This window comes from Neomonachus schauinslandi, chromosome 8 (assembly GCF_002201575.2).
Source record: "Neomonachus schauinslandi chromosome 8, ASM220157v2, whole genome shotgun sequence".
Classification (NCBI taxonomy): domain Eukaryota; kingdom Metazoa; phylum Chordata; class Mammalia; order Carnivora; family Phocidae; genus Neomonachus; species Neomonachus schauinslandi.
In genome coordinates, this window is record NC_058410.1 from 74,872,438 (window position 1) to 74,899,538 (window position 27,101).

Sequence of the window (27,101 nt, forward strand, 5' to 3'; positions counted from 1 at the left end):
CTGAAAGTTTTTTGTGCTTCTATTTGTCAGATAATCAAGGTCTTATAACTTAATCATCAATAGGTTTTTGAATAATTATTTCTGGAATTAATTTGACATTTAAAATTTGAAACATGAGTCAGTTTTCAAGTGACTCCTGTGTTTTAAAAAAAAAAAAGTTACTTAGCCACTACATCCGTTAGCGTTTTCTCTCTTTGAATCTTTTTAGTTTGCAAACAGAAGTTAACTATAGTATGTCTTTCAGTTTATTTATGGATATCTAAAAATTATGGCAATCTGAATATAACCTTAAAATTTATCCTTCTGTAAATACTTTGATTCTGTGCCTCAGCTCTGACTCTTTGAGGGGATGCAAATGGAAGACATTGTATTTAATACTGTCTAATGTTTGGGAGGAAATATCTCGCCTTCTTTTTTAACTTACTGTTTAATGTGCTACAGCACAAATGGAATATTGACTTGACTAATACAGTATTTTTTTATTCAGTCAAAAGGAATAGTTAGGTTTGGGGTGGGAAGTGTGTTAAGGATTGGAGAATAGGTTATAAGAAGACTGGAGCAAACACAAATACATCAAAATATATTAAAATCCACATTAGCACAGTCTGTGAAGGAATGGGTAGCATATAGAAAAGTCTGGCTGCACACACCTCTGCCTTTTAGGTACCCTGTGGGTATTTTTGGCTCCTCTTGCCAGTTAGAGTTATTATGAAAGGCACATTGTGAAAATTGATTTCTGTTCAAACAGGTCTCAGTTTGTACAGAATGTTATCGCCCAGTGTCTGGTGGAACTCTCCTCTGCTAGAAGCACTTTTAGATTCACTATTCAAGGTCATGATGGCAAAGTGTACATCTTGGTAAGAAGTGACTTCTCCCAGCTTTCTGTAGCTTGGTAATCCAGGGTCTCAGAAATTCTTTAGTCTTGCCATTCTCTTTTCTTTAATTCTCAGGTCTAGAAAATAAATGATCAAAAATTGAATTCATAATATCAGTTTAATTCCCACATCAAACTCTCTTAATTTAATAATAAAAGATCAAGTGCCTCTTTGTGCTAGGTACTAGCACAAAGAGAGAAATAAAACCTGATTCCTGCTCACACCACAAAATAAAGTTTTTCACTCCAAGTTGTTAATAGGCTTTTCTTGGTCACTGTAACTTACTTCTGTTTCTTTCACTTTTTTCGCCTATTGATTTTTCCCTATTTTTCCCTTTTGATACTCTTCTGTTTAAAATATGTCCTGTTGCTCCTGTTTTTGTGTATGTGTGTATGTGGTGAGAATGCTTAACGTGAGACCTACCCTCTTCATAGATTTTTTTTTTTTTTTTAGATTTTTAAGTGCATGATAACAATATTGTTAATTATAGGCACAGTATTACTTGGAGATCTCTAGAACTTACTCATCTTGCTTAACTAAAACTCTATGCCCTTTAGTGAGCAACTCCCCATTTCTCCCTCCTCTAGCCCCTGGCAACTACCATTCTACTTTCTGCTTCTATGAATTAGACTATTTTATATTCCTTATGGAAGTGGCATCAAGCAGTACTGTCCTTCCGTGTCTGGCTTATTTCACTTGGCATACTGTCCTCAAAGTTCATCTGCGTTGTTGCATATTACAAGGTTTCCTTCTTTTTTAAAAAAATAATATTCCATATATGTATGCACCACATCTGCTTTATCCATTCATCTCTTGATGGACATTTAGATTGTTTCTGCATCTTAGCTATCGTAAATAGTGCTGTAGTGAACATGGGGGCACAGATACCTCTTCGAGATCCTGATTTTAACACATTGATGTCTGAGAAGTAGTGGCAAGTTTTGGATAAGAGGCCCTGCCGTTAGCAGAATCGTCCCCTGCATCTAAAACATGGTAGCCAAAAGGAGGGAGAGAGTTATGGTTGTTGTTAAGTGTGGCTTTGTAGCTGGCCATCCATTATGGGGACCCCATGCTTCTCTGATTCCAGATCATTTCTACCAAAGCTAACATACTTGTTGACTGAAGTTAATACTGAGTGTGCCTCATAGTCATAGTCTGAAATCAGTTTTAATTTTCTTTTACTGTGAGGTTTTTCAAGTTAAAACTCAGGAATAGGAAACACCTGAAAACCTAAAACTTACTGCTAAGATATATTTAAGTTCCGGGGGTACCTGGGTGGCTCAGTCAGTTAAGCATCTACCTTCGGCTCAGGCCGTGATCCCAGGGTCCTGGGATCAAGCCCCGCATTGGGCCTGTTTCTCCCTCTTCCCCTCACCCTGCATGTGCTCTCCCTCGTGCTCTCTCTGTCAAATAAATAAATAAAATCTTTAAAAAAAAAATTCAAAAAAACTTTGTTGTAAAAGTAATACATTCTTGAAACATTCAGACAACAGGAAGAATGTAAAAGAAGTGGTATTCCCCCATCTTGTCTTCACTCCTTGTCTTGCTATATCACAGTATTTGAAGGTAAACATTACTAACAGTGTGGTATGTGCACTTCAGCATCTTCTCCCTCTCTATATACAACTCTGTGTTCATACGCTCACATTCTGCTTTTCTGTTCGTGAAACATATTCGAGTCACATGACGAGCATTTTTCTTCATCATGTTTACTTCACTCAACAGTATATCATAAGGATTGTTTCCTGTGAGTTTAAATATAGACCAGGGTCTTGAGTGTCTAGAATTCCAGCGTGGCTGTTAAAGACAGTGCTGCGATGAAAATAATCTTTGCGTGTGTATTTTAGTACTTCTTTGGAAATAGACCTTTCTAGTCTAAGACACTATTAGAAGTTGTGTTTTTTAAACTGATAATTATCACCCTCCAGAAAACTTGTACTCACTTATCCCATATAGTGAGACATTCTTGGTGCCCTACCCAGATCCTCCTTACTTAGGCTGGTGCACCCAGTTCCCAGCTGCTGAGACGTGTGGGCTGCTAATGGCACACAGCTGCCTCATATCCAGAGACATGCCCTTACATGACAGGTGCCACCTTGTTCGGAAAGTTACCTCTTCCCCACCCTTGTCCTGGTCAGTCTACTGCCAGTGATTTGACCCTGGGGGACAGAAAGCAGGGGCCTCCTGTCTCGAGGTGGGACAGACTCTGTAGGTGCCATTCTTGTGTCAGAGCTCCCCATGGGATGAGGCTGAAGCAGACTCCAGCTGAGCCCCTCAGTGAATAGCATGCATCCAAATCCCGAAACCCTCTTCCACCAGCAGTCCAGCCCCCTCTACTGAGCTGGATGCTATTATCTTAAAAAAAATTTTTTTTTTTTAAGATTTTATTTATTTGTCAGAGAGAGAGAGAGAGTGCACAAACAGGGAGCGGCAGGCAGAGGGAGAAGCAGGTTCCCCACTGAGCAGGGAGCCCGATGCAGAACTCAATCCCAGGACCCTGGGATCATGACCTGAGCTGAAGGCAGATGCTTAACCGACTGAGCCACCCAGGTGTCCCTGTTACCATCTTTTTGTACTTGCCAATCTGATACGTGAAAAAGGGTGGCACATGATTTTTACATTTCCTTATTATATTAACATTTTTACATGTTTATCACTTATTTCTTCTGTTAATTCTGTTCATATTCTTTTTTTTTTTTAAGATTTTATTTATTTATTTGACAGAGAGAGAGATAGTGAGAGCAGGAACACAAGCAGGGGGAGTGGGAGAGGGAGAAGCAGGCTTCCTGCCGAGCAGGGAGCCTAATGTGGGACTCGATCCCAGGACCCTGGGATCATGACCTGAGCTGAAGGCAGACGCTTAATGACTGAGCCACCCAGGCGCCCAATTCTGTTCATATTCTTTGCCTTTATTTCTTTTGGGCTGTTTTTGCCCCTTCATTGATTCCTGGGAGCTCTATATATTACAGATAATAACTTTGTTGTCTACATATTAACTATTTTCTCCTAGTTGGTTGTCTTTTTTTTTTTTTTTAACTTTATGACCTCAGCGGCTCTACCAGATGTTACACTTTGAAAGACTTATCATACTTAAATATTATATACAGGTTTCTTCTTCTTTTTTTTTTTTTTTGGTATTTTTATAGTTTTGTTTGTGTGTTTTTTAGTGGTGGTATGAGATATGGATAGGGTGATGATAATATCCTTATACTTGGACTTTTCTCTCTCTATCTTTAGCTGTGGCTTTTAAACTCAGACAGCTTGGTGATTGAATCTTTGGGAAGTTCCAAGAGTATCAAAAAATTCCCCTTGTTGGAAGATACCTTGAAGGCAGATTCCAGTTCTGCCTGGAATGCTGTCAAGGTCCTCTACCAGCCATGCATCAAAAACAGGAATGAAAAGTAAGTTGTGCTTTTGTTTTCTCATTCCACAGTATGTTTTAGTTTCTTTTGCCATTTGGTGTTGAGAAATTAATGAATTAAATGGTACCATACCACTTCCCTGTTTGAGGCTTCTAGGAGTCATACTGCTAAATATTATGCTTTAAAGTAGATTGAATTATTACAGATGATTCATGCTAATGTGCAGAAAGCTTGCTTTTACTGAAAATAATTGGTCTTTTTCTTGTAATCTCAGCTGTCTGTGCATATGGCTGCAGCACTAAATCAGGCATCAACAGCTATGAATATTTACTGATAAGCACTTCCCAGGCATTCAGGATGCAAAGGTGAACAAAACACAGCCCTTTTTTCCCCGGGCTTGTCATTGTAACAGGGGGAAGGCAGACCATCAGCAAAAGAGTCATAAAATCATGGACTGATGTGGCTCCTACTAAGAGCCAGGCACTAATCGGAGGCCTTCTGGCTCATTTAAGCCTAACATCAACCCTGCAGGGTAGTACTATTATCACCCTCATTTTAGAGACAGGGACACTAAGACACAGGTGTAGAAATTAGTGAAATATAAAGCAAGGCAAAGTAGTTGGGGAGTAGTAGGACAGGTGTAGGAGGTCGTCATTTTGTATTGAAAAGTCAAGGAAGTTTTCTCAGATAAGATGATATTTAACTGGAAAACTCGAAGGAAGAAAAGGAGTGAGCCTTATCTGAGAGAACAGTGTTTCTGGCAGAGGGAACGGTTGGAAGTTTAGACTTGTCTTGTACTCTCCAATGAGTTTGATCAAACTTGTAATAAGAACAGAAAGATGCCAGTCTTTTTCGGGGAAGTAAATAAGAAATTTTGAAAAATCGCTCTTTTCTTTTTTGGATTATACAAGCAGTATAAATCATAAAATATTCAAACAGTTGAGACATACATAAAGTAAAATATGAAAATTCTCCGCCATGTCCCTCTCTGGAAGTAAAAGTATGTTGTCTCTTCTTCAACTCCTTTTTCTATTTATTTTTCATCTTAACATGATTTGAATGATACAGGTGTATTTTTTTACACTTAAAAAAAAAAAAGGCAACACTGCAGAGTCTTGGAGATTCTTTCCACATCAGTGCTTGGCATTTTATGAAATGGATGTACTATAAATAATTTAACTGTTTTTCTGTTGATAGATACTTGGGTTATTACTGTTTTCCTTCTGTAATTAGCATTGTGCTGTGTGTTGTTACACAAATTTGGTTTGTAATTATGTGTACTTTTCTTATGAGGGATTTCTAGAAGTAGAATTGCTGTGGCAAAGGTATGACATTTAAAATTTTGATAGATAATATCAAATTACTTTGTAAAAAAGCATTGCCGGTTTATATATACTCCTACCTGAAGTTTCTATAAATTCCACTTCCCTGAAGCCTCACCCAAACTGCCATTTAGATTTTTGCCCATTTAATGCCAGTCTAAATGAAACAGCTCAGATGACTACCCTTGTGTTGTTTTGAGGTATGATCAGAGAATATGGCTTATGCTTTGATGCTTTGGGGACTTTGGTGTGTGTGTGGCCTAATACATAGTCAAGTTTTAAGCTGTTGGTTGCTTGTATCCTCTGTTTACTTGTGTGTGTTTGTGTGTGTGTTTACTTAGACTTATAAAGTGAAGCTTATTAAAATCTTTTCACATTTTTTATTTCTTTGAAATGTGCATTTTTGAGAAGGGTGTGTTAAATGTAGAAAAGTTTTTTTGTTCTGATTTTTATATCGGCTTTTGCATTATATATTTTGAAGCTGTGTTTTTAGGTACATAAATGTTTGTGCCATGACACTTTGCCTAATTACATATTTTATCCATGAGAGATTTTGCTCTTCTTCCATTTGATGCTATTTCCCTTTAATTCCAATCTGCCTGATGTTAATATTGTTATATTTACTTTCCTTTTTTTTTTTTAATTGCTAATTTGTTATACAGTAGTCCCCTCTTACATGCAGTTTCATGTTCTGTGGTTTCAGTCACCTGTGGTCACTTGCATCCACAAGCAGATGATCCTCTTCCTGACGTATGGTCAGAAGGTCAGTCATAGCCTAATGCAAGGTCACGGTGTCTCCATCACTTGCCTCACTTCATCTCATCACATAGGCATTTTGTCATTTCACATCATCACCATCATAAAAAGGGTGAGTTCAGTACAAGAAGATATTTTGAGAGAGAGAAAGAGACCACATTTACATAGCTTTTATTACAGTATATCATTGTAATTGTTCTATTTTATTATTAGTTAATCTCTTACCATGCCTGATTTATAAATTAAACTTTATCATAGGTATGTATGGATAGGGAAAAGCATAATATATATAGGGCTGGGTACTATCTAGGGTTTCAGGCATCCACTGGGGGGTCTTGAAATGTAACCCCCATGGAGAAAGGGAATGTTTCTCCATTTCTTTCTTTACAGCTGTCCTGTGTTATTTTATCTTAGTTATATGTCTTGCTAACATGTACCTTATAAACTCTGTAGGTGGATATTTTAAAACTTCATTATGACTGGGGCACCTGGCTGGCTCAGTTGGTAGAGCATGCAACTCTTGATCTTAGGGTCGTGAGTTCAAGCCCTACATTGTGTGCAGCCTACTTAAAATAAATTAAAAAAAAAAACAAAAACAGGTGAATTCAGAGAAAGACAATTATTATATGATCTCACTGATATGTGGAATTTAAGAAACAAGGCAGAGGATCATAGGGGAAGAGAGGAAAAAATGAAACAAGATGAAACCAGAGAGGAAGACAAACCATAAGAGACTCTTAATCTTAGGAAACAAACTGAGGATTGCTGGAGAGGAGGGGGTAGGGGGATAGGGTAACTGGGTGATGGATATTAAGGAGGGCATGTGATGTAATGAGCACTGGATATTATATAAGACTGATGAATCACAGACCTGCACCCCTAAAACCAATAATACCTTGTATGTTAATTAATTGAATTTAAATTAAAAAAAAAACACCTTATGAGTGGCAAAAAAAAAAAAAAAGAAGAATTAGCCAAAGATATAGGTACTTATTGGGGTGTTGGAATAAAGCAAATATAAATGGTCCATTAAAAAACAAATAAACAAAAAACAGGTGAATTAGAAGAAAACAAACTCCAATGTGACAGTCTATTTTAAAAGTGAATTTAATCCACACTAACTGTGATTATTAATATAGTTGAACTTAGTTTACTGTCTTTTACATTGGTTGTCTTCTCTATCATTTCTTGATGATTTGGGAGTAAAAAAAATATCTATTTCAAGATGATTTTAGTGGTTAACCTGAAACTTCTAATATATGTACTTAAACTTCTTTTTTTTATTATCAGTTTCTAGATTTAACTAGTACCCATACTCTTCACCAGAACAAGAAAAGACTCTTAGTAAGGTTTCGTATTTCTTCTTTCTTTCCCTGTCTCATGCACTTTCCTCTATGTTGAGATCATTTATGATTCTACTGATAGTGGTTCTTTCTTAAAGAAGCCCTACCCCATTTGCTTACCTCTTACACTCATGTATCACAGCCATAAATGTCTTTATATTTTTATTGTATGTCTACTTCCATGAAAAAATTTGATGTTTTTAAAATATTTATAAATAGTATTATAGTATGTATTTTTTGGCTGTTTGTTTTTCACTTCATAGTCTTTGTTTCATTGTTTGCTTTGATGAAATATGCTCTTTCATAGTTCTTTTAAAGTTGAACTGTAGTCAGTTGTTGAATACCTGATAATCTCTTATATGATATCTTTCTGAAAACCTATAGGATTTTTCTTTATCTTTGTTTTTCTAAGATTTCATACAGGTATATCTAAGTGTTAGTGTTTATTCAGAATTTTCTCATGTCACATCTGTACTTATCTTACAAATGAAGTATTCTCTCAATATCTGAGAATAATAGTGATACTTCAAGTCTTCTGTTTTCTCTATTAACTCTTTTTTTTGGGTGTTAACTCTCTTCTCTTTGAAAAGATTCTTTGTGATTGATACTTTGTTTCATGGTGTTGCTTTCCCCAAACCTTTAATGCTTCCACTAGAATTCTTGTGCTTGGATGTATACTCCAGTGAATCAGGACCTTGTCTATCTTGCTCATTACTACATCTAGATGAGTTTTTTTTTTTTTAAATGTATGTATTTGAGAGAAAGAGAACACAAACAGGGGAAGTGGCAGAGGGAGAAGCAGGCTCCCCTTTGAGCAGGGAGCCCGATGCAGGCTCAATCCCAGGACCCTGGGATCATGACCTGAGCTGAAGGCAGACAGACGTTCAACTGACTGAGCCCCCCAAGCGCCTCTAGATGAGTTCTTGGAGAAGTGTTTAATACATACAATTTATGGTCACATTTGACAAAACATTTGTTAAATGAATGGTTCACAGTTTTCTGCTCATCTTTATATTTGATCGTTACTGTTCATCTATTGGTGACTGTAGGTTCTTGTTCCCATAGTCTGCCTTTATGGATTTGTGAAAGAGAACTCAAAGGATATACCAGTTTGGATGGGCCAGTTTGTCTTTTGACAGCTTTTGGGTGCTAAGGAAAGGGAATTGGTAGATTCAGTTACAGTGGTGAACTTATATTCATTATTGTGAAGGATCTTTACACTGCCTCTCTTGAGGAGAGTGACAAGGATTCAGTGTACTGTCTCATTTCACTCATTCCTAACAAATCCCTGTGATGCTGGAAGTAAAATGACTATAGTCAGTTGTGTTCTGCTGTATTTGATTAGTAGACTTTTTTTTTTTAATTTTGTATATCATGTCTTGGGGACATAATAAATGAGTTTGATGAGTTCAGTTTGCCTGTTGTATATCATCTTTTGTTTTGCTTTTTCTCCTACTACTGGTTGACTCTGTATCCCCCAAAGGTAGTAACGAACTTCATAAATTGGGTAAGCATCCTGCGAATTATTTGCTTTTGTCTTTAAGGACATTGTCTTTTAAGAGACATTAGTTTCTTTCTTTGGGGGCATTACTGAGTAAACTGTAGACTCCCTGGCATATATTTGGCACGTGGGGTGGTACATTAACTATTTTAGTCCAATCGGCTGCAATTTTAATTTTTTTTTTTTTTTTTAGTGGAAGTGTGGATTGCCAGATGGCAGTCTAAAAGAGGAAAATAGCAAATGTAACTGGTTTTAGTTCCTTGAGCACACACACAAAAAGTGGCAGGTAATATATTTAGAATGTTCTTTCTTTCTAGCAATAGGCACACATGTCTCTTAATATTTTGAAGTCTATTGTTTTTTTTTATCCCTCTACCCCCTGCCCACAGTTATCCTACAACTTATTTGTTTAGTTTGCATATCAGAATTTAGATCCTAAATGTTAACTTTGTAGCTTTGGACCCTAAGTTAACGTCTGCAGTTTAATTGTGCTAATTCAATCAATTCACCCATGGCCTCATAGTCTCTAGACCGGAGTAATTTTGCCCCTTAGGGGACATTGGCAATGTCTGGGTCATTTTTGGTTGTCACGACTTGAGGGGCTGCTGGAATCTAGTAGGTAAAGCCCAGGATACTCTTAAATATCCTATAATGCCTCAGAGAGTCTCTATAACAAAGAATTATCCAGCCCAAATGCCAGTAGTGCCAAAGTTGAAAAACCCTGTCCTAGTCTATCTCCTGAAATCAGGCTGTGTCTGCCTTTCCCTCTGGGTGTCACAACCCACAATTTTCTTGAAATTTTATTTAGGCCAGCAAATAAGAGAAATTTTACTGCAGCATGAGCTCAATGAACCTCTATAATCCCACATGTTAACTTAGAGTAAACAGGATAAGTACAAATATAATGTTTATTGTTATACTTCTCTCATTTTCTCTTAAGGAAACATGAAAAATAGATTTTTTTGTAATAATGATGAAGAATTTTATAGGTTTCAAGTCCTTTGTTCTTATGTATTTAAGAGAAAAGAACTTACAGGAATGTAATCACTAAGTGTAAATAAGTGTTGTTTTTTTTTAAAGATTTTATTTACTTATTTGACAGAGAGAGACACAGCGAGAGAGGGAACACAAGCAGGGGGAGTGGGAGAGGGAGAAGCAGGCTTCCCGCGGAGCAGGGAGCCTGATGCGGGGCTTGATCTCAGGACCCTGGGATCATGACCTGAGCTGAAAGCAGATGCTTAAGGACTGAGCCACCCAGGTGCCCCAATAAGTGGCTTTTTAAAAAAGCTGAATTGAATTCTCTTCATTGTTTAAGTTAAATGAGTCTTGAGTACTGGTAGTACTGGTAGTAGCTACTGGTAGTAGCATTTCAAAAGATAAAATATGTGATTAAAAAATCTGGAGAATTTGAACTGAGGACTGTTCTGTGTTCCACAATTAGTAGAAGCATTTTCTGGCAAAATATATAGAGGGAGGAAATGATGATATGCTATATCACCCTTAGTTTTAGTGAATTTAGGGATTATATTTAGCAAACTAATTAGGTTTTTCTTTGTTGGCTCTGTGTTGGTAAATACTGTTTCTAAAAAAGAAGTATTGTTTTGCCTTAAGATAGTCATCATTACTGCTTTTTTTTTTAAAAAAGATTTATTTTTAAGAGAGAGAAAGCACAGGCAAGTGAGTACAGAGGGGAGGGGCAGAGGGAGAGAGAGAGAGAAACTTAAGTGGGCTCTGCGCTCTGACTTGGGGCTTGATCTCACGACCCTGAGATCAGGACCTGAGCTGAAACCAAGAGTCGGATGCTTCACCGACTGTGCTACCCAGGCACCCCCATTATTGCTTTTTCTAATGAAGTAGAAACACATAAATCATACCCGTATACATTTCATATGCATAAAATAATACTGGTAGTTGTTTTTATTTGTGAAGTAGTATTTTTTTTAAAAGATTTTATTTATTTGAGAGAGCGAGAATGAGAGAGAGAGAGCACATGAGGGTGGGGAGGGTCAGAGGGAGAAGTAGACTCCCTGCTGAGCAGGGAGCACATGAGGGTGGGGAGGGTCAGAGGGAGAAGTAGACTCCCTGCTGAGCAGGGAGCCCGATGTGGGAGTCCCTGGATCCCGGGACTCCAGGATCATGACCTGAGCCGAAGGCCGTCGCTTAACCAACTGAGCCACCCAGGCGCCCCTGTGAAGTAGTATTTTTAAATCTTTTTTTCTTCATTATTTCAGCAGGAAAATTGAAATTCTGCTTATTTTATTTAATCAGGTAAAAACCACATGGTGTAAAATTTACCATCTTAACCATTTTTAAGTATACAGTTCAGTGATGTTAAGTATATTCACATATATGTTGTGAAAGAGTTCTCCAGAACTTTTACATTCTGCAACTGAAACTGTATACCTTTTCCCCCTTCTCCCAGCCCCTGGTAACCACCATTCTATTTTCTGTTTTTATGAACTTGACTGTATTAGTCTGCCAGGCCTCTCATAACAAAATGCCAAAGACTGGATGACTTAAAAACCAGAAACTTATTTTCTTAAAAGTTCTGGAGTTTGGAAGTCCAGGATCAAGGTGCCATCAAGATTGGTTTCTGGTGAGGCCTCTCTTCCTGGCTTACAGACAGCCACCATGTCCCTGTATCCTCACATGTCCCCTTCTTTTTGTAGAGCAAAGAGAGTGTTAGATGGGGAAGGAGTAGAGACAAGGAGAAGATCTTGATTCTCTTCCTCTTCTGATGAGGACAGCAGTTCTATCTGATTAGAGCCCCTTTCTTAATGACCTTATTTAAGTAAGTACTTTTTGAAAGGCCCTGTCTCCAAATACAGTAACTTTGGGGATTAGAGCCCTAACTGTTCATATTCAACATAAGAATTTTTGGGGAACACAATTCAGTTCATAACACTGACTACTTTAGATACTTCATATAAGTGGAATCATGGAATATTTATCTTTTTTTAACTGGCTTATTTCACTCAACATAATGTCCTTAGGATTGTTCATCTATGTTGTAGCATGTAAGAAGATCGCCTCTCTTTTTAAGGCTGAGTGCTATTCCATTGTGTGTGTGTGTGTGTGTGTGTAAATAACACTTTTTGTTTATCCATTCATCCCTCAGTGGATATTTGGGTTACTTCTTGTGTATTATGAATAGTGTTGCTTTGAACTTGGGCATGCAAATATCTCTCTGAGATCCTGCTTTCAGTTCTTCTGGATATATACCCAGAAGTGTGATTACTGGATCAAATGGTAGTTGTATTTTTAATTTTTTGAGGAACCTCCATACTGTTTTCCATGGTAGTTGCAGCGTTTTACATTCCCACTAAGAGTTGTTCTAATTTCTCTACATTCTCACCAACACTTACCATTTTCGGTTTTTTTTAAAGGATTTTATTTTAGTTTTTTTTTTAAAGATTTCATTTACTTATTTATGGGAGAAAGAGAGCGCATGAGCAGGGGGAGGGGGAAAGGCAGAGGAAGAGGGAGAAGCAGACTCCCCGCTGAGCACAGTGCCTGATGGGGGACTCGATCCCAGGACCCTGAGATCATGACCTGAGCCGAAGTTAGATGCTTAACCGACTGAACCACTCAGGCGCCCCTTAAGGATTTTATTTTTAAGTAATCTCTATGTCTAATGTGGGGCTCAAACTCATAACTGCGAGATTAAGATTTGCATGTTCCACAGACTGAGCCAGCCAGGTGCTCCTCTTTTCTATTTTTTTAATAGTAGCCATCCTAATGGGTGTGCGGTGGTATCTTACTGTGGTTTTGATTTGCATTTCTCTGATGAGTGATATTGAGCATCTTTCATATACTTGTTGGCCATTTGTATATCTTCTTTGGAGAAATGTCTGTTCAAGTTCTTTGCCCATTTTTTTTTAAATTAAAAATTTTTTTATTTAAATTCAATTAACATATAGTGTATTTTTAGTTTCAGAGGTAGAGTTCAGTGATTCATCAGTCTCTTATAACACCCAGTGCTCATTACATGATGTGCCCTCCTTAATGTCCATCATCCCATTACCACATCCCTCCCCCCGACCCCCCTCCATCACGCCTCAGTTTGTTTCCTATGATTACAGGTCTCTTATGGTTTGTCTCCCTCCTAATTCCATCTTGTTTTATTTTTCCCTCCCTTCCCGAATCTTTGCTTCTCTATTTTGTTTCTTAAATTCCACACCTGAGTGAAATCATGTGATAATTGTCTTTCTCTGATTGACTTATTTCGCTTAGCACCCTCTAGTTCCATCCACGTCATTGCAAATGGCAAGATTTCATATTTTTTTTGATGGCTGAGTAGTATTTCATTGTATGTGTATATATATACCATATCTTCTATATCCATTCATCTGTCGATGGACATCTTTCCATATTTTGGCGATTGTGGACACTGGTGCTATAAACATTGGGGTGCAGGTGCCCCTTTGGATCACTACATTTGTATCTTTGGGGTATGTACCTAATAGTGCGGTTGCTGGGTTGTAGGGTAGTAGCTCTATTTTTAACTTTTTGAGGAACCTCCATATTGTTTTCTAGAGTTCTTTGCCCATTTTTAAATCAGGTTATTTGGTTTGGTTTTTTGTTGTTGTTGAATTGTAGGAGTTAATATATTCTGATGTTAACTCTTTATTAGACATGACCTGCAAATATTTTTTCTCATTCCATAGATTGCATTTTTTGATTGCATCTGTTGATTGTGTCTTGTGATGCGCAGAATCTTTTAAGTTTAATGCAGTTCCATTTATTTTTACTTTGTTGCCTGTGTACTCATAAAATCATTGCTAAAGTTTGCTTAATTAAGGTGCCCTACCTGATGTGTCAGGCACTATCATTGCCTAAGATAAAATTAGGTGATTTTGAGGAGATTTAGAGGAATTTGTCCTTTTTGATTGATGAAAACATATACCAAATGTTAATTTATGCTAATTTTATATCCAGCAGAATATCTAAGACCTGTTATTTAATAATTATATAACTTACTAGAACACTTCACATGAATTCATTTGGATAGTGTGACTACTGTGCTAGAATGAACGAGCAAGCAATGAATGAATTTGTAAGTGTCACTAACCCCTAAAGAGCACTTTATTAAACCATTTAAAGAGCCTTCTATGTCCCCACATAGAAGTCACAGGCTGACATTGTGAGTGTACTTTAATTAGAGGCATTCCTTTTGCAGAATAGGATTAATTTAGACTTCAGGTATGAGTGTCCACTGAAGCTTAGTTAGAGAAATAGTTAGTCACTTTGTTAGTTGGTGATAGAGCCAGAATTTGAGCCAGGTTTTCCTGATTCCAAATTCACTTCTTTTTCATTGTATCATGTAGTCCTTCACCATAAAATTTTAGGAGATCTGAAAATGTCACTGTAAATGTATATTCTTCCTCAAGAACAATTCCTTTGGTAGTTTAGAATGTGTCAGCATTTTGATTACTCCCCAAAATATACTGCTTACTATACTATATTCAGTAAATATTTATGCATCTTAATATGTAACATCAGCAGTGGAAACTTCTGATTTATAGTATGTTCATATCTGATCTTCTAGATCAGAATTTAAGGATACAAATGTGATTTTTTTCAGAAGTCAGTGCCTTAGCTTCTTAGAACAGGAATCCATTGAAAGGAAATTAATCTAAAAATACAGGAAAGTTACCAAATTCTGGGAAAAGAAATGCTTCTTCGGAAAGTACTTTTCACACATTTGTCTGCTACTACCGTATTATCACCTAGACGTACCCATCTAGAAATTGTTCTTCATTATAAAGCAAGTTGAGCACATGCTTCCTTAATTTGTAATTGAAAAAATTACACTGTGTATGTACAGTGGCCTAAATTCAAATTTATTTTATTTGGAATTCTTATCTATGAATTTATAATCATTAAGGAAAATATAGGAAATAAGACAGTGACATATAATAAAAGTGAGGTTTTTCCCTCGAGATGCTAGTCAAAGCAGGTTTTACCTGTGGAAAGCAATTCATCTCTTGGAATCGCTTTCTGTAAAGAATCTGGTTTCCCTCTTTTGATGCAAGAATGTGAGATAAGTATAATCATGAACTGTGAGAGTAGAAAGGGTGAGGGAACTGGGATTGGCTAAAGCAGGAAGGAGAATGTGTGTATGAAATTGTTACTTCACTTTCCTGTGTTTTCTAATCACGTGTTAGATATTTTTATGAGTCCAACCTGAAGTAGTTGTCTTCACTTTTCACGTTAGAAGGGTTGGGTTTTTCTTTCCTCTTTTTTTATTACCTCCTACTATACTTGGTATTATATGTGATTCCAGAGCAGGAAACCAAAGATTATTGCCGTAAAGGAGTTTATAGTAAAGGCAACATGTACAAAGAAAAAATCTTTGAAAAGAGCAAAATCTACATACATGCTAAAAGGGTTTTCATAGAAAATCATATTCATTAGCTGAATCAAAGAAAATGGAAAAGAGTTAAGAAGTAGGTTCCTGCACTCCACCCCTACCCCAGTAAAAGTTGCAGAGGGCTGGGCAGGGAAAGCATGCATGTTTTTTCTTTTCTTTATTTATTTTCTTTCTTTATTTTTTTAAAGATTTTATTTATTTATTTGAGAGAATGAGAGAGAGAGAGCACATGAGAGGGGGGAGGGTCAGAGGGAGAAGCAGACTCCCTGCCGAGCAGGGAGCCCGATGCGGGACTCGATCCTGGGACTCCAGGATCATGACCTGAGCCGAAGGCAGTCGCTTAACCGACTGAGCCACCCAGGCACCCTATTTTTTTTTTTTTTTTAAGACTTTATTTTTTGAGAGAGAGAGAGAGAAAGTGCACAACCAGGGGGAAGGGGTAGAGGGAGAGAGAGGGAGAAGCAGGCTTCTCGTTCAGCAGGGAGCCCGATGCGGGGCCTGATCTCAGGACCCTGAGATCATGACCTGAGCCAAAGGCAGACACTCAGCTGACTGAGCCACCCCGGTGCCCTGAAAGCATGCATGTTTTCACATAGGGAGCTCCAATAGGCTGCTGCCAATGCAGTGGCAGGTGGCTCGCAGAGGGGTTGAGTGGGAAGTGGAGGGTGGCAGTTATCTGCCCGTAGAGATGCTCTCGTTTATCTGTGTGGTCTCTGAGGGTCTCATCAAAAGCTTTTGTTTGAAGAAAGGGTTCCAGAGCTGATACAAAAATGTTTGAGAACCACTGTTCTCTGTGCTGTGCATTTCACCAGACTGGACTTGAATTCACTGGGTCATGGCAAAGTCCCTACTTAACAAGACTGACAACATTGAAATAGTTCTAATTGACTGAATGGTCTTCCTCTTATTGAGCTGAGATCTATTTCTCAGAAACTCTGATCCAGAGCTACCAAAATCAGTCTGTTGATTCTTGAATATGACAACTAATATTCAGATAATCTGACATTCAGTTCTAGATTTTCTCTTCTCCAAGCTTAATAGCCTCAAATGGAATGGTTTCAAGCTTCTTTTTCCTTGTGCAGTCTCTTTTTTCCCACTTGGTCCCCTTTCTTATTACCATTTTGATTGCCCGTAAGAAGATGTTGCCCCAGCATCCTGTCAGCTTTACACAATAGGGTGAATCAGAGAGCAGCTAGACCTAGGGATTCATCTTTCAGGGCTCTTTTAGGTAATTTAGATGTAAAGGGAAGAAGGCATTTACAGTGGTACCAGACAGGAGAGACAGAATTTCAAGAACCCATTTTTCAACGTCAGGTGTTAAAGATGGTCATTTATTCATTCATTCAACAGATACTAAATTCATACTACAGTGCTAGGTACTGGAAATAGAAAATTGAGCTAAAGAGATCTGATGCCTTGCATCATAGACCTTAGTAGAGTCTAGTGGGAAAGACAAATAAATGATCAGTGCTATGAAAAAGAGCTATATAATGCTAAGAGAGCAAATCATAGGGAGACCAGCCAGGTTAGGATAGGATTCCAGGAAGAACTGATGCTTGACTGCTGTCTGAAAGATGAGAACAAGCCAACTATGTGAAGAGGCTCTGGGCTTGCCCATAAGAAAGCAGTACAAAAGGACCTGTGGTGGGAGAGAGCATAGTGAGGGCAAGAGATGGGAAGAAGACCAAGGTGGCTATACTGGAGAGAGTGAGATACGGGGACAGGGTAGGAGGGGCCAGACCAACTCAGGATCTTAGAGGCATTTTTTTTTTTTTAAAGATTTTATTTATTTATTTGACAGAGAGAGGCAGCGAGAGAGGGAACACAAGCAAGAGGAGTGTGAGAGGGAGAAGCAGGCTTCCCGCGGAGCAGGGAGCCCGATGCGGGGCTCAATCCCAGGACCCTGGGATCATGACCTGAGCTGAAGGCAGACGCTTAACGACTGAGCCACCCAGGCGCCCCCTTAGAGGCATTTTAAAGAGCTTGTCTTTGTGTTTATCCTAAGAACAATAAGAATCTATTGAATGTTTTGTCCAGGGAGAAGGGTGAGATGGTTTAATGTATGCTTCAGAAAGATTATTCTGGCTGCCAACCAAGGAACAGTTGAATATGATAGATCAGAAAGGAGGCTATTGCAGAAGCCCAAGAGAAATGACTATAGTGGACGATGGCAGTTGAGATAGATTTGAGAGATACTGTAGTAATATTGCAGTGTTTGTGATTGATTGGGTTTTGTAACCAAACCACTATTTATTGGGATAGATAACATCGGAAGAAGATCAAGTTTTGGGAGAAGATCATGAGGTTTTATACGTGTTGAGTTTGAGTTACTATTTGAGTCATCGAAGAGGAAATAGCAAATAAAAAGTTAATATATAGACCTGGAGTTCAGATGAAAGGTTTGGGCTGTGTTTTTAAATTTGTGAGTCATCTTCATAGTGGTCACAATTGAAGCCAAGGATGGGTGGGATTGTTTAGGAAGAGAGGATGGAAGGACTGAGCTGTAAAGAACTGCCCACTTTTATGGGCCAGAAAAAGGAGGGTGAGCCTAGAAAGGAGCTAGAGGAGCAGCAGGAGAGGTAGGAGGAAAGCAACCGAGTGCTGTTTCATAGAAGCTGAGGGAAGAACAAAGTACTTGAAGAAGAAGGAAGAGGTCAGATGTTGCTGAGAAGTCAGATCAGATGTTGAATGTAAAACGTGTATTGGATTTAGACTGACACAGCCATCAGTGACCTTAGCAGGGACTGTTTTGTCAGGTGACAGCACTGGGAGCTGGATTGGAATGGGTGAGCAGTGAGTGGCAGGGGATGTGACAGAGACAAGTGTGGACAACTGTTTGAAGAAGTTTGGCTCTGAAGGGAAGGAGCGATAGGAAGGGGATGGGGAGCTGACCGAAGTTAGGCAGGTAGGTTAGACCCTCTTGAGCCTATTTAAAAGCCAACAACAAGGATCCTCTTGAGAGGAAGAGGTTTATTACACATGAGAAAGAAGTGGTGGTTGATTCTGACAGGACAGGAGGGGCTGGTATCTCCAGCTGAGGTGTAACAACTAGCCTTAGGAACAGGGATAATTCCCTTTCTGTAACAGGAGGGAAGAACAGAATTGGGAGTGGATGGAACAGGTTTGCATACTAGGTTTGGGGACAATGAGAGTCTCGGCCTGTGATGGCTTCTATTTTATCTATTAAGTAGGAGTGATGGGGGAAGAGGCATAAGAGGAAAAGGGGTGGGTGTAGTGGACAGTTGGAAGTTTGATGAGAATGGAGAAGATTCAAATGGTCATTTGGAGAGGAGGTGAGTGAGATGACTAGAGATGTGTGGGATTGGTAGGCGTCGTTCATTGCCCGTTGAGGTTTGTGGTTGTGGATTTAGAGTGTGACTTGTTCCACTGTATCACTGACCTCAGTATCAGCACAGAGAAAACATGGTTGGGGTCAGCAGGGTTCAAGCTTTATTGTCTCGATGCAAAGGGTATTGTGTTGTTTTTGTGTTATTAAAATGATGGACTACAGAATCTGTGTCGCCTGTTAGAATGAAGACTGGGAGTTGGAAAAGGGCCTTGGCTTCTCAGCTACTGAAATGTAGCTGTAGTAGAGGAGACATTTACTTTTAATTGTGTAGCTAAAGCTTCTCAAATGTTGTTTTAAAAATATCAGATTACTGATGGGAAATTACCTCTTTTAAATATATTAAGGAAAACTGTAGTACTTTAAATGGAGCGCTAAGCACTTATTTAAATATATGCTCTGAGTTAAATTTTCTTCAAGATTGTTCATATGATTTTTGTAATCCCACTTTATAAGGAAACTTACTGGCTTAATGTGGGATAATGAGTATCAAAGAAAAGGTGCTTAATCTTCCATATCTGCCAGAATTTCAGTTTGACATTTGTCATCTAAAGCAACTGCAATGGTCCTGGTTGGTTCTGCTTTTATTCTAGTAATTGAGAGTGAAAAATGAACCTTGGATTCTAAGGTCAACTGAGTAGAGGGAAGAAGTCAGTTTCAGTAGCACTTGGGAATTTTTTTTTTTTTTTTTAAATCCAGATGGCTGCATGAGCCCTCCAGGTACTTACGCCTCTATTGGAAACAAGATACACTGAACATTACGTCATTGGTCTCTCCATTGTTAAGGCTGGCTGCTATTGTAACATCTGTGAGAGTAAGTGCTTGTCTCAGGGACTTAGGCAGGGCTTCAGGCCCAGGGCCTCCTGCAGTACTGCCAGTCTCCAGGGGACGCCTGCTGCATCACTGCATCATAGCAACTCCCAAGAACCTTACTCTAGCCATCTTCTCTACTGTGTTAGAGGAAAATGATCTCCTTACCTTAAAAAAATTAATCACTTATAATTCCCCAGGTAAATGATAAAGGCATTCTCCTCAAAAATAACTTCAACGTCATGGAATAAAGCTCAAATCCCCTTGGCCACCTCGATTTCCAGTTTCCCCTCTAGAAGTCACCCTTGTAACCACTCTTTATCTCAACATAGACATATGTATATAAATGCCCCAGGAGTGTCTATAGAAATGTTTTGTGTGTTATATTTTGTGTATCTTTTCCTTTTTCTCATCATATATTATAGTACCCTCCCACAGTCTCTGTTTTCACTCAGCATTGTATCTTCTCAGTACATATAGATCTATCTCATTTTTCACAGCTCTCTGCTGTTCCATAATGTAGATAGTCCATGGTTTCTTGTGTCATTCTGTTACAGTTTCTTACATTTTTTCTCTGATTCTAACAATTCTGCTGTGAAGACCCTTGTACACGTTTCCCCGTGTAGTTCTGCAAGGACTTGTTTAAAGTGGATGGGAAGAAGTGGAGTTGCTGCTCCTGGGATATATTTATTTTACATTTTTTAAATAAATGTTTTATTTGGGGTAGTTTTAGATTTATAGAAGAGTCACAAAGATAGTACAGATGGCTCCTGTGTATGTACCCTTCACCCAGTTCCAGGTTTGCCTCATGTTATCTTACGTCACCCTGGCACCTTTTTCAAAACTAAAAAACCAACTTTGGCACATTCATATTAACTAAATCCCAAGCTTTATTGGGATTTCACCAGGTCTTCTACTCATGTTCCTTTTTGTTCCAGGATCCAGTCCGTGATGTTACATTGCATTCATTCATTGTGTCTTCTTTGTCTCCTCTGGTCTTGGACAGTTTTGTAGACCTTCCGTATTTTTCAGAAGGACTAGTTAGGCATTTTCTAGAATGTCTTTTAATTTGGGTTTATCTGATATTTTCCTCCTGGTTAGACTGAGACGATGGGTTTGGGAAAGAACACCGTCACATATCAGGAGTACAGGGTATCCACAGCCATCACTGGTGATGCACACCGTGATCACTTAGCTAAGGTGGTGTTGGCCAGTTTTTTCACTGTGAAGTGACTGTTGTTTCTTTTCCATATTTTGTTCTCTGGAATCAAGTCACTGAGTCCAGCCCACACTTAAAGGGGAGGGAGGAAGTTAAGCCCCATCTCCTAGAAGAGGGGTGTTATCTATATATGTTATTTGGAATTTTTACATAAGGAAGATTTGTTTCTTCTGTTTATTTATTCAATTATTTTTATCTGATGGACTCGTGTATTTATTTTCTACCTTGGGTTATAATCCAACACCACGTTATATGTTTGTTATTAATTTATTTTGTTGTTCAAATTGATCCAGTTTTGGCCTTTGGGAGCTCTTTTAGGTTGGCTCCTGGGTCCCTTTGACATGCCCCCATACTTTTAATTTTTGATCACCCTTTTACTTCCCGATACTGCAAATTGCCCCAGACTCCTATTTTTCCCTGCGCCAGCCCTAGACTCTGCCAACCAAGGAGCTCTGGTTCTTTTTATTAGAGAGTGGGAGTGGCCCTTACTACTAATATTTTAAATTTTAATAGATATTGTCTAGTTGTTCTCCTAGGGGCTATTCTCTTTGGCACTTTTACCCTTCTCCTCATACCTATTCCAATGTTTAATACCATCAGGTTTACTAATTTTGGTCAATCTGATAGAACTGCATCTTTTATAAATGAGTGTTTTCCTTAGTGTGGTGGAACATCTATGTTTATGTTTACCAGCCATTTGAGTTTTCTCTTTTGTGAATAATGTGTTCATGTTATTTTGCCTACTTAAATTTGTGTTTCTAAATGTGTGAGTGTGTGTGTGTGTGCGCACGTGCGCCTGTATTTGGTATTAGGATTTCTTACAGATTGTGAATCTTAGTCCTTTATCTGTTGGAAATATTTTTTTCCAGCCTGTAGCTTACTTTTAAACTTGGTTTATGATGTCTTGTGAAATATTTGATCCTATCAAAATTAGGATCCTATCATAATTTGGTCCTATCAAAATTAAAATCAGAATTGGCAGGCTTTTGCTTTTGTATCATGTTTAAGGAGATCTTCTTTCTAACAAGTCCACCTATGCTTTTACTTCAATTATTCACTGAATTGATGATCCAAAGATCTCAAATGGTCACCTGGTAAGCAAAATCATTTGCTTTTTCTCATTCCTGAGCATTCATCCTTATTCACCATTTCTTCTTGGACATATTTGCCCTGGCATTCTCCTGGTTTTCTTCTGGCTTCTTTGACCTCCTCCCTTTCCTTTGTTTTGACCTCTTCCCTTCCTCCCTTGCCATCTCTGCTTTTCCTATAGCCTGACAACTGTATCCCCGACTTTTTTTTCCCTTTTGCTAAAGCTCATCTGCTCTCATGTTAGAAACTTTCATTTCTGTTGAGTAAAAACTTTCAACGCTACATTTTCAGACCTTTCTCTAAGTTCTTTGTTTATATCTCCATCTTCTTTCTAGGTTATCTCTGCCAGATATCCCACTGGCTTCTCAAATTCAATATGTGCGAGGTAGAAGAAATTCATTAATGTTCCTGGTGAACATATGTTTTCCTCCCATTTGTATCTATCAATGACATCTTGATTCTCCTAGTCACCAGGCTCAGATCCTGAAGTTGGCCATTAATTGTTTCCCAATTACCCTACTTCCAACCAGTTAGGTCAATGTCCAGTGTTCTTTCAAAATCTCTTCATATCTATTCTTTTCCTCTTAGTATTGTTGCCAGCCTAGTTCACGTGTTCAATACTCTTCATGTGGAGGTTATGTGCATCTCTTGAGCCTGCCAGAACTCTAATCCAGCCTACATGCTGAAGCCAGCCTGGCCATCCCCAGTCACATCACTCCTTTGCTTCCTTCTATCTACCCAAAATCTTTATCTCCTTGCATCATTTTTGAGTTCTTCTACAGCCTAGCTCTGATTTAACCACTGTAGCCCTGCCTCGTCCTATGCCTGACACATCTTCTGTCATGTCCAATCAGAATGGAATTCTGCAGTTTCTCAAATATTCATTCATCTGTGCAGATCATATATAGTTCATTGTGTTTAAGAGCACATAATTAGGGGCGCCTGGGTGGCTCAGTCGGTTAGGCGTCTGCCTTTGGCCAGGTCATGATCTCAGGGTCCTGGGATCGAGCCCTGCATCGGGCTTCTTGCTCAGCGGGGTGTCTGCTTCTCCCTCTCCCTCTGCTGCTCCCCTGCTTGTGCTCTCTCTTTCTCTCTGTCAAGTAAATAAAATCTTTAAAAAAAAAAAAAAGGTGTATAATTACGCATAGGAGTCTAAGCTTTCCATTTCAACCAATGTCCTTATAATTTTTGTAATATTTCTATAAGAAAGGGATTGATATGGAAATAGATATCTTTGTTTATAGATATTGTTACATGGGTAAGGTCTTCATTAACAGACCTATAAAATTTTTTCTTCTATTGTGCATGGCTAATAAACTATTCCTGATATCCTGGGGAATTATATGAAGATAAATATATAAAAATTTATTCTAAGCCCTGTGGGTTTCTGGGTTTTTTTAACTCTTATTTTCTTAGCATCTCTTATTTCCATCATTTTTCTCCTTTTAGTGACATAAAATAATGATACCTTTACTGGTGAAGTGACTTAACCTTACTAATTTTATCACGGAGTTTGTTTCTAAATCGATAAGGCCGAAAGGGGGAGGTTGGAAGTCACAGTTGACATTTTACGTGCTAGGTTGTTCAAGTTAACTCTGAAAAGTTATTCAGGCATAGTTGAGTTTTCTGAATAGAAGTGTCTTTGGGTTCAAATAAGGTTTATATAGACACTATAGACTGTCATTCTGCCTTCCTTTTTCTTGGGGGTAATACTTTCTTATTTTTTTGTGCATCTATGTCCTCTTCTTTTTTCTAAGCTTGCTATAATTCCCCTTCTCTTTAAAGTCTTTAAGGATAAGTATTGTGGTTTTAATTATCTAATAATAATATTTACTATCTTTGAGCTTTTATTATACATCAGACTTGTTCTAAGCTTTGTAATACATCATATCATTGAATCCTTTTAACGTGTGTGGGGAAGTGCTGTGGTTAGAACAAGTCATAGAAATTAAGGTTACTGGCCCAATGAGGCACAGCTAAGATGTAATAGATTCAGGATTCAAAAACAGGTCTGTCTTCTAAACCCTTGGTTATGTCTGCTGTGTGTCCTTGTGTCAGTATTTACAGACCACCATCAAAAACATTACCTGTAAAAGCGAAAAAAAAAAAAAGGATGGGAAGGGATTTATTTACTAAGTCTTGCATTTGGACTCTTCAGACTGATATCATCAAGGCTCCTTCCTGTTAGCCCCCAAGTAAGACTAACTAATCCACTCTTTTTACCTACCTAATGAAGCCTAAACCTGGCTTCTGCTTCTAAACCTAATTTCAGTCTCTACTCTTTTCCCCTGCTGGTTGCAAGCACCAGTCTTAATTGGCTGCTCCCAAGCCCGTCTTAGTCTATTTTTACACCATGTACTCACAAATGGCTTTTAACCATGTTAACACTTTTTGGGCTGACCTCCTTCACTCTCTTTGCCACCTTTGACTCACATGCTCGGTTCCTTTCCAAATACTTTATTTTTTTCAACATTCTCCATATTGAGTTCTCATTTAGGTCTCCTACCTGATTTGCTTTCCCTGGGCTTCTTTGGACCTAATTCCAATAGCTGCTTGTATATTCACTGCATTCTTCTCCCAGTGTGGGGTGACAGCCTTTCATCATTGTAAAACCTTCAGATCCACCTTGGCTTACCAGCCACTTTTTACCTCTTTGATGAAACTATTTGGTTGGTGTTTAAAAAACAACTGCAGGGGCGCCTGGGTGGCTCAGTCGTTAAGCGTCTGCCTTCGGCTCAGGTCATGATCCCAGGGTCCTGGGATTGAGCCCCGCATCGAGCCCCGCATTGGGCTCCCTGCTCCGCGGGAAGCCTGCTTCTCCCTCTCCCACTCCCCCTGCTTGTGTTCCCTCTCTTGCTGTCTCTCTCTCTCTCTCTCTCTGTCAAATAAATAAATAAAATTAAAAAAAAAATAAAAAATAAAAAACAACTGCAGTAAAAACAGAACTTTAGGGTGGGAGATTATTTGGAAATGCCTGTCATTAGCAAAATTCCTACCTAAACAGTTTTTCATATGCTTATAGATACGTGCAAACTATGTAAAGTTCACTTTACGTACAACTCAATAAATGTCTTCTAGAAGAGTGAGCCTAGAAAAATTAAAGTGACCGTGTTATCTTCTAATTGAAAAAGTTGGGCATGGGGCTTCATGAAGCGACCGTGTTATCTTCTAATTGAAAAAGTTGGGCATGGGGCTTCATGATGCAGAAATACATTATTAAATGTATTTCTTAAATTTAATAATCTTATCTGGCATGGGACTTCACTGTGAAGTCGGTCAGTCACAGGAATGATTCCCCCATCTGTAATTGGGGGTGATTGTTAGGGCATTTGATACTGAGATGACCTGAAACATTTGGGGCACTTAGAAGCTGTAGGAGGATATTTAAGATTTTACAACAGGGAGAGTATGGGATTGGAGTCAGACATGGAATCTCGTCTCAGATTTTCCATTGACTAGCTACGTTGCCAGACCAAGTGATAGCCTTTAATCTGGCCCTTAATTTCCTCATCTTTTGGGGTAAGTATACTTAACTTTATGCAGTTCCATGACTTTGGGACAGTTAGAAGCATTTTAAAGAGTGTGATCTCTGTTGTATTTAGTTTGTCTTATAAACTGAAGGCTTAGTTTTCTCTTGCTACAAGTATTTAATGAATGCAGTACTTAGCCTCAGATTTAGTTCAGCAGACATTCACTTAGGCTTCCTGTGTGTAAAATTTTCTGCTTAGAGATATAGAAGATAAAAATATAAATGAGACAGAATTTTTACTTCCAGAGTTTCAGTGTTTAATCTTGGAAACCCACAAGTTACATAAAAGCTCTGAAAGGTACACATGCTCTGTCCTATGATAGAGATGAACAAAGGGCTTTCTCATTAGTTCTAATTAAGGAAAATTCCATAGAGAAGATAGCATTTGATCTGAGAATTAAGGGATGGAAAGATAATGGGGGCTGGAGGTTGAAGAGGAGAATTCTGAGCAAAGATGGGAAATTGCAGGATGCATTTCCCAAAATGTATTTTAAAAGATACTAATAGGTTTTTTTGTGGGAGCAGAAAAGGATGAGATAGTCAAATAATACTAATTAAGATTCATATTATGCAATAATTATTGCTTATTGTCATTTTTGTTAATAAACAAATTTGTGAATCAGTGGGCTCAGTGAAATTGTATGTAAGCATTTTTACTGCTAGACTGCTCAAATAGCAGTAAAGTTCAGGGTGAATTACTAAGGAACATACAGTACTTAGCACTTGTGAATCTTATGTGATTATGGAACCCTTTTTCATGGGAACACTAGGTCTAAAGAATATACTTTTGAAAAATAGCACAAGAAGATCCTATATGTCAGTGGAGCAGAGTGAATATAGAAAGAGAGACTCTCTGATATTAAATGAATCGAAGTTGGAAATTAAGAATTTAAGGAAGAGAGATTGGAGAATGTATATACACACAGAAGAGATTTTCTGTCAGCCAGTAGGTGTCAGCATACGCCAAGTACAGCTTGGTTGTATCCAGCAAGGAGAATAGACTGAAGGAGGGGAGTGACATGTTGATAATTTCCACAAGTGCTTGTATACCGAAGGAAGGGAATTCATAAGAGAATTTATATTTATTTAAGGTTAGTATGTTTTAAGCCACTCAAATAGTGCATTGTATTTTGCCAACACATACACATTCACAAGAACCTTGCCCTACTGTACACACAGGTAAGGTGGAAGATTTGTTTATTTATGTGCTTGTTCATGCATTCAACTAATAGTGTGTCAGGTGATAGGTACACATTGGTGAATAAAAACTTTGCAGAACATACACTCTAGGAATGGGATTCATCTACAACTGGTATTCATCTAGTATCTGTATTATGTATTCTGGTGACTGCATGGAAAATACCCAAAAGGCAAAGTTAGTTCTTACTGGAGGACTCAAATAGAAGTAATTCCTAGAATGGCTTATAAAATATGTCCAACAGCATCAATATGTACACCAGCCACTCATATTGGACTCTGTCCAGTGTGTTGGGCTCCCAGGATTGTAACTAGAAATAAGCTGGCCTATGAGGAATTACAACTACTGGATCTCTTCTGCAAGTATACATGTGTGGCC

General features: G+C 38.3%; 1 protein-coding gene across 1 annotated transcript in view; it reads left to right on the forward strand.

Moving 5' to 3' along the window:
* The window catches only part of UBE3D (ubiquitin protein ligase E3D), an 89,161-nt gene that overhangs the window by 39,703 nt on the left and 22,357 nt on the right, over window positions 1-27,101 (forward strand). The window contains exons 7-8 of the mRNA XM_021693092.2: window positions 749-857; window positions 4,113-4,276. Coding sequence (XP_021548767.2) covers window positions 749-857; window positions 4,113-4,276 — 273 coding nt within the window. The remainder of the gene's footprint in view (window positions 1-748; window positions 858-4,112; window positions 4,277-27,101) is intronic.